This window comes from Gekko japonicus, unplaced genomic scaffold, assembly GCF_001447785.1.
Source record: "Gekko japonicus isolate JY-2015 unplaced genomic scaffold, Gekko_japonicus_V1.1 scaffold2231, whole genome shotgun sequence".
Classification (NCBI taxonomy): domain Eukaryota; kingdom Metazoa; phylum Chordata; class Lepidosauria; order Squamata; family Gekkonidae; genus Gekko; species Gekko japonicus.
In genome coordinates this window covers 70834-79685 of record NW_015173740.1, presented here as the reverse complement: position 1 = coordinate 79685, position 8852 = coordinate 70834, and the positions used below count along the sequence as shown (strand labels likewise).

The 8852-nt window shown below is 45.1% G+C and overlaps 1 protein-coding gene across 1 annotated transcript in view; it reads left to right on the top strand.

Annotated features, from left to right (window-relative positions):
• Positions 1-8852, top strand: part of PARPBP (PARP1 binding protein) — a 46805-nt gene that overhangs the window by 17978 nt on the left and 19975 nt on the right. The window contains exon 5 of the mRNA XM_015423451.1: positions 1702-1856. Coding sequence (XP_015278937.1) covers positions 1702-1856 — 155 coding nt within the window. The remainder of the gene's footprint in view (positions 1-1701; positions 1857-8852) is intronic.

Below are 8852 nucleotides of genomic sequence, written 5' to 3'. Positions count from 1 at the left end.
GCTCTGTGAATTTAGCATCAGGTTTGAATTTTTAATTTATTTTAAAGCCGAACTGGGAATAGATTTGATGGACCGTGGTAAAGTAACAGGGTTCTTATGACTGAGTAAGTATGGAAAAACTCAAAAGAGGATTAATTATTTCACCTCTTAATGTTGTCTTAATGTTTTTATGAAGTACGTCTTTGGATTACATTCACTACCCATTGATGCTAGGGTTTCTAAGGAAAGGAAACATCTCTCCTTTGTAAAGAGGTCTTTTCTTTTTGGCATCTTTGGTTTTGAAGAAACTGAGTGATGACAAAATGTTTTCCATTGAGTAGTCAAGATCATATGAACCACATGCAACCCACAGCAAAGCCTTGAGTGTTGGCAAAGTGCAGACTCACTCTCCTAGAATTGTTCCCAATGTATTTTTAAAAAAATTCTGGGGGGAAAAACTTTTATTCAATACGTAAATAAAGAAAAAAAACACTTTTTTTTCTGTTCTGGCACAGCAGATTCTATTGCATCTCATACCACTTTCACAGAGAAGGGGATAATGGGCCAGCAGTTTGTATTTCCTGTAGGCATCCTTCTGAACGGCACAGGACTTTGACACAATAGAATGGTTTGAAGGTTGCAGCTAAGGTTGCCAACCTCCAGGTAGAGCCTGGAGATGTCCCAATATTACAATTGATCTCCAGACTACAGAGACGAGCTCCTCTGGATAAACTGGCTGCTTTTGAGGGTGGACTCTGTGGCACTGTACACTGCTGAGGCTCCACCCCCCAAATCTCCAGGTATTTCCCAACCCAGAGTTGGCAACCTGAGTTGCAGCAGAATTTTCCAAAGACATGCATAGGGACAAACCCCACTAAGTTATAGTTTGCTTCTACATCTTGTATATCCAGAACGAAAGTACCTTGTTTCACAAGGACAAAGTTAGTTGTGTTAGTAACGTCCAGCTTTCTGAATAATATGAGGGTTTTTGTTCCCTCCCATATAAATCATACTATTTATGGGAGTATGTTCACAGTCTGTGTGATGTACCTGTGCTTGTGAGAAGGTCAGGTTTTCATCTGAAGAGAGGAAGACACTCTGAGACCTTCAGGTACTCTTACCATGATCACTGGAGGCAGGAAGTAGGTTGGTCTTTTCCATCTCCGGTGGGGAGGGGATGCCCAATGCTCCCTATAAACTGAAATCTTGTGAGCTACTGGCATTAAAGTTGTGAGCGAGCAATTTGGCTACTGCATAAATTAGTCTGCTCTGGAACAAGCTAAGACAAAAATCCTTCCTGAGCTAAGACAAAAATCTGTGAGCTGGAGACTAAAAATCTGTGAGCTAGTTCACACTAATTCAGCTTTGAGGGAACACTACCCATCACCTGCACTTTATTCTTCTTGCCTCCTTGTGAGTGCTGGGTTGATGGAGAGTTCCACAATCCTCCTTTCTCCTCAAGCCCTCCGGAAGAAAAAAGTAAAAGTCACAGGCATTTCCTTCCCACTGGAGACTGAAAAGAGCAACCTCCTTCCTGTCTCCGGGATTCATGGGAAGGAGAGTACCCCAGACATCTGAATGTCCCGTATGTCAAGTAAAAGGAACCTTCACAGGAAGTCCAGTGTACTGTTTCTAAAATTAAATAAAAAAAACCCTTTCCTGATATTTATGAATATATGTTGTTCCTATATTTTACTTGGCTAAATATGCATCTCCTGTCAGGTGGCAACCTCTTTCATCCGAACCATTGAACTTGGAGGTAAAGGTTACGCCCCTCCTCCAGACGATCGTTTGAGAATGCACATGAAGGGCCTTTCACACTTAGTTCACTTTTTTGATAAACTGGAAGAAATCATTGGTGAAGTCCTGGATCCAAGGTAATGATCTTGTCTTGTATCAGCATTCTTGTGTTCTGGAGTTTAAATGGAAATGTCTTTATTGAATAAGCGCTTAGAAACAAAGTCAGTATATTTTAGTAATGATTAATGTATTTTAACAATACTAGAGAGAGAAAGAGAATGCTCAAAGCTTGTTACAGTAAGCCATGCCATATGAAGACTGAAATGGTTTATTCTTTCCTTTAACATAATTAAGTTAAAGCATAGGAAATTATATTGTCTGGCTATTGTCTTAGGAAGTTAAAAGAAAATTAGGCTAAGACATTTTAAACAGCTTCTAATCTGTTGATTTCTGAGCTGTTTTCTTGTCTGCTTTTCCTTTACCTTTCATTTTACTTACTATTTACAAGTTACCTTTCTTGTGCGTGTAAATGAATGGTGTTAGCGGCTGTTACTGAGGCACAATACCCTTTTTAGTATTGGGCCTTGCATATAGCAGAAGTTGCCTGGTTTGTGCCTGGAGGACTTTTCAGTTTACTCAGGGAGGAGACCAAGGGTTGGCAGTGGAGATGGGGGAGAGCAGGGGAAAGTTGTGAGGTTTTGATGCACCATGGAATTCTTCATTCAGTCTGAGTGCCTAGAGCAGGGGTCCCCAACTTTTTGAGCTTTCAGGCACCTTTGTAATTCTGGCATGGCAAAATGGACAGAGCAGCAAAATGGCTGCCCCAAAATGGCTGTCGTGGGAGGCAGAGCCAGCCACAAAATGATTGCCACAGCTTAACCTGCTGTAACTCTCTGCTGAGTAACATCCATGCCTTGCGGGACTTGTTACAGTTCCGCAGGGCCTGTACCGCAGAGATATTCCGCCAGGCGTTTGGTTGAGGGCAACGTTGGCGTCCATCTGGCTGCCACTTTTACTTCATCCTCTCCCCCCCGCAAGGTGGTCTCAAACTAGAAGTTTCTACCGCCATCTGTTTAATTCAAATGTACCTGAATTTTTACTGTAATGTTAATGTTTTTATTCTTGATATGTTTGTTTTAATGGCGTTTTGTTCACCACCCTGAGCCCTGTTTCAGGTAATGGGTGGTATAAAAGTGGAATATAATAAATACAATAAATAAATAACACAGTGTAGATCTTTGTACTGTAGTAGCAGCTACTGCCAAAGCAACATTTAAGAAATCTTTACAACCAATCAGAATCTTTGCTGGGCAAAAGCCGTACCTGGCCTCACCCACTTCTTAAAAACACTTGGTGAGCACCAGAAAAGGAGTTGGTGGGCACCATGTTGGGGACCCCTCGCCTAGAAGAGGGGACCTGTCCAACAGAGAGGAAAAGCTCTGCCAGGCACAGTGAGCAGCCTGAGAGAATGTAATAGAGACAGGTTGGTGTGGAGGCAGGAGAAGAGTATGGACAGAGTGGACATGGCGGGGAGGAGGTCTCACTGTCTCTTGTATCCTCAGTTTCAAAAGTGAGCACTTTTATATTTGGTGCAAGGTATTGACAGAGAGCCAGTGCAGGTAGGAAACCTGACCCAATCATACATTGTCTGTTGTATGTAACTAGGCAAAAAGCCTGCCAGTATGATGGGAGCACAGAACACAGATCAAGTCTATACAGTGCAGGGAATGTTCCTTTTGTGTTATCTTCACACAAGTGTCTGGGATCCCATTCTGTGGAGTGAGGGCAGATTTCCTACCTACTGAAGTGTTGTTCCCAGTAAGTGCAGCACTTGGCTCTGTACATACATGGAAGAAAGTAAAGGTGTTTTCTTGGGAACACCAGTAAAGTGGAGGGCTCAATCTGCTTGGGGATTGCAGGTAAAAATATTTTTTTTCCGAAACATTCACACAGTCATTTCTTTAAAGTATTTCTACGTCACTTTTCTGTCACCCACTCATATAATGGCGTGCTTAATACATTTTTTGACCTGATAAATCTGTTGGCATCTGGAAACCAGCCACCTGTCCTGCATGGCTGTTAGACTATGTGGATTCCTCAACCCCAGGAATAAACTTTACCAAGCTTAGCAATAGTCGCTGGAGGAGCGTGGGAACGTGGGAAAGATCCGTGATCCTTGCATCCATGGTTCACTGGATTCAACCTGCAGAGCAACACTCTTAACATTTAAAATAGCCGGATATGTTGCCATAGAGTCACTTGAAAGAAAGAGAGTCTTCATAACAGCCAGACTTAAGTTGGTGTATAGAAAAGAGGAAACGATAGGTTCTAGCTGTCTTCCTAAAGGCTACAAGAAAGGGGAATGGATATACTTATATCTTGGTGCTGCCATCAACAAGGCCCTATAGGGTGTCCAGGTCTCCTGTTGTAGTGGGAGACCTCCTGCCCTAGACCCTACCACTCCAGCTGCTGCTTTTCTCTGGAGTCACAAGAGCAAAACTGGGGAAACTGGTATTGTGCCATTGCCATGATGTTCTTTCCAACATGAACCCAGAAGTGATGTTGCCTCTTTGGGGCAATGCTCTAAGATTCACCTAAAACAGAGTTTGAGGGAATCACAGAGCATCGCCCTGACACAGTGCCATCACTTCCAAGTTCATGTCCGAAGTAACATAATGAAATTGGTGTGATGCCAATCACCAGGACCACACCCACACACACCCTGTATTTCCCAGGTGTTGCCAGCATATGGCTGTCAACCCTAAGGCCCCATGTCTCTACCCATCAAATCTCTAACACTCATTGCACACAAAGCAAGGCTTCCCCAGATGATCTTTATGTCCATGTGGGGGAAGACAGCTCTTTTGCTTCCCTGTTCCTAGCCAGCCATTTAAATCAGCAGAAGATAGGGTAGTTGGCAGACTTAAATGTGGAAGAGAAGTGGATAATAAGCCTTTAAATATTTGAAAGGCTGTCATTTGGGGGAGGGCAAGGAGCTGTTCCCAGTTGGCAGCAGAGGATAGGACCCAAAGCAACGGGTTTAAATTACATGCAGAATGGTATCGGCTGGATAGTAGGAAAAATGTTTTCACGGTCAGAGTGGTTCAAAGGTGGAATCAGCTGCCTAGGAAGGTGGTTAGCTCCCCTTCACTGGCAGCTTTCAAGAAGGGGCTGGATGAATATTTGTCAGAGATGCTTTAGGCTGATCCTGCATTGGGCAGGGGGTTGGACTAGATGGTCTGTATGGCTCCTTCCAACTCTATGATTCTATGATTGTATGATTCTAAGTTAATGCAGAGTTCCCAAATGGATCCTATTGGAAAGCTGGCAGTACCAAAGCAGGAACGAACCTTTGACAATGCACCCGTGAAGACTGGCTGCTACAGGGGGAGTCTGCTAGGCTGGCTATTTCATCAGTGGTTATTGGGCCGAACAGATATTTCAAAGTCTTTCACCCCACTTTCGTGGTTGTGGAGTAGGAGAAGGTTTTGGAGCCTTAGAAGCCTCCGGAGACTGGGAGAGTTTCTGATAGATGGCGTCAAAAATACTTGAAGTATGGCATCATAGATACACTTATGGAAAACATCCTTTTAACCAGATATGGATGAGAATGAGAACCAGGGCCTAACATCCATAAATAACTGTAGCCAGGGGGCCCGGCGGAGGACCTGCAAGGCCGGCGGGAGTGCAAGGAAGCCCCGCAAAGGCCCTCCCTGGCCCCAGGCAGGCAAGGGTGGGGAGAGGCAGGGAGGAAGCAACTTACCCTCCCTCTTCTCCTGCCTCCTCCTGGCTGAATGAGGGCCAGAAGTGGGGCGGCCGAAAGCAGGGGGCGGGGCTTCGTCATGTGCCCCGCCCCCCGTACCTCACCCAGGGGAACTGCGATCCCCCGTGATCCCCCCGAAATGACCTCTGACTGTAGCTAACTAGTACATCTAACTTTCACTGTACTTCTTGCGTTTGTGTATGTGTCACTTAGAATCTGAATTAGCATGTCTTAAATTCTAATATTTTAAATTAAAAATAGCTGCTGTTTTCTCTCACTAATGTTCATAGTCTGTCACGAGCATGTGTTTTTAGTATATTATACAATTGTCCTAAACTATAGTTTCTATATATATGTTTTGCAAGGGGGGGGGAACACACGCCAAGCCTGCCCTAACAGACTTCTAATATGTTTTCCTCTTTGTGGAATAGGTATTAGGAAACTGGCTTATATTTGATCAAGAGTTTTGAATATTATCCATGTCCTTGACTTTCTCTACTGTTCTTTCCACACTAAAAGTTCCTACTGTGAAATAAATTTGTGTATTTGTTATCACTCTTATGTTATCACTCGCACATTATCAGTGACTTGTTGACTGTCAGAACTATTCTTTAGTATGGTGCAACTGAAGCCATTTAGCACCTCAGTTTAGCACCTCGATACTACGCCATTAAACAATATGCAGCTCTTGAATGTGACAATCCTGTAAGGTAAATTAGTTTTTAGATGGGGGAACTTCGACTTGTTTGGTTTTTAGTTTTAGTTTCTAGGTAGCTTAGACTGATTTGCTAAGCCATGGTCACATGAGCTTATGGCAAAAGTACACATTGAATTCAGGCTTGCCAGGTCAGGCTTGACATGAAGAGCAGAAGAAGAGCTCTGCCGACTCAGAACAAAACTCCATCAACCACAAGCAAGGTGGGAAGGCAACAGTCCTGTTGTTTTGTTAGAGAATGAACTGGATATTTGAGAGCCAGTTTGGTGTAGTGGTTAAGTGTGCGGACTCTAATCTGGGAGAACCGGGTTTGATTCCCCACTCCTCCACTTGCACCTGCTGATGTGACCTTGGGTCAGTCACAAGCTCTGGCACAGCTGTCCTTGAAAAAGAGCAGTTTGTGTCAGAGTTCTCTCAGTCCCACCTACCTCACAGGGTGTCTGTTGTGGGGAGGGGAAGGGAAAGGAGTTTGTAAGCCGCTCTGAGACTCCGAGTGAAGGGCGGGGTATAAATCCAATCTCTTCTTCTCTTCTCTTCTCGTCTCTTCTCTTCTCTTCTCTTCTCTTCTTTATGAATTATTTATTGCTACACACAATTGACTGTTTACACACACATAGGCTCAGAGAAAGCTGTACACTTTAAGTCACCTGTTGTGATGCAACACATAGAAGGGGCCTGCACAAGCCTTACACGTGAATAAGGTTTCAGCGACACAGTTACCAGCCTGGTGGAAGAAGCACATACCTCCATTATTGTGAGCAATGAGAAACAACAGCTCTGAGAAGAGACAGCCCCCATTGCGGAACTGTTTGTGGTCACGTATCACCCATCGTCCGCTTTGTTCCTGCTTTGGTATTTCCTGCCAACTGGACATTTGGTTCACAATGAGAAGGCCAGCTTCATCAACACTACAATGAAGCATCCTGACGCCAAGGTTTTCACACCTGTCCAGATGCCATCCTTTGAGTAAGGTTTTAGGTTTCAATATTGGCCACCCCTCTTAGGTAACCACCCTCCCTACATGCAACCAATAGGATTGTTTTTGGGACGGACTGACACATAGGTGGGTCTAGAGGTTGGCACAGTAACCACCCACCTCTTGGATCCCCTATAAAAGGAAAGGACCATTAACCTGGCCCTTCCTAGCTAGCATTCCCCGCAACATCCCCTATCTGCTTTTACTCCCCTTGAGTCCCACTTGCTGTCCCCAAACCCTTGCCTCTACTTTGATCTCTTGATCTTCAGTCAAGAGACCCACACGTTCTGGCTGGTTCTGGTCGTCTGTGAATTCCCTTTATTTTCCATTCCTTCCCATCCATTCTTCATTGGGACAACCAAGCTGCAAGACAGATAAGTATCGCCCACCATCACCCCTACCTGCTAATGCAACCGTGCTTATTTTAGTACCGTAATTGTAAGGAACTTGATTGAATGTGTGAGTGCATCAGTATTGTTTGTATGAGATATATTTTCAAGTAAAAGACATCTATTTTAACCACCACAGCCTCGAATCCTTTACTGGTAACCCTTGGTGGGAACAGGACCTTGGTATAAATGGGCAAGAACCCATTTATAAATTGCCAATTGCTGTAAATAAAGCAATTCGGCTAACAGTTTCCCCCCAAGCTATTCCATTCATATATGTAGTTCAGCAGAGCGCAGAGGTTATATTTAGTTATCAGCACTGGATAAATAATGCCTCAAACCCCTGAATTACGCTGGCTGCCTGGTGGATGTCCATTCATTGCCTCTGTCTATAAATAACACTGTGACATGCAACAGATTCTGTAACCTTCTATGTTCAGAACTGTAATTCTGTCTTCCAAAAAATCAAAAGTGAATACGATGTATTTCATGGACAGTGGTGTTCCAGGTGCCAAAAGATACAGAATATATTTTTATATGCTTTACATTGCATTACAAGTGTTTTTCTGTACAGAAGAGCACATGACTGAACCAGAGTGAAATGTATGGGGCCCTGCAGGGTTTACTGTGCAGTCTATGCTGGTTTATTCAGAACTCCCATTGTGTTCAATGGAATTTGCAGTACAATCCTGGGCATTCTTAGCTGGGAGTGAGTTTGTATGCATGAACAGAAGCAGGTTGAGAGGTATATCTATATATCTAATAGCAAACTTGCCCCCGGAGTGCGGATCGCTAAATCCGCGCTCCGGGGGCAGCTGGGTGGCTGGGGGAGGTTTGTGCACACGTGGGCCAGTCCCCACGTGTGCACAAAAATGCAAAAAGTTGGAAAAAAAATTCGGGGGGATGTTTAAATCCCCCCAAAAGTGCAAGAGCGTCTCCTGCGCATGCGCAGGAGACGCTCTGCGACCTACCGGGCTTGCATGCGGGGGAAGGGAGCGAACGGCCAGTGAGGCCCAGCAGCGGCGGCGGCGGGGGAGAAAGACCGGTGAGGAGGGGGAAGAGACGTGGAGCCAGCGTTCCCGTGAAGGGAAGAGAAGCGGCCTGCGGCAACGTCCGAGGGGGAGAAGGCGGTGCTCCAGACACACACACACACCCCTCCTCCCAAGAGAGCCCCTGCCAGCTCGCGCCTGAAAGCGGCGCTCCTGCTTGAAGTTGCCTGCGGGTGCCCGGCTCGGGCCGCTGGGATGTGGGCCGAGTGAGCGGCTTGCCGGGGCCGGCGGCATGCGAGGC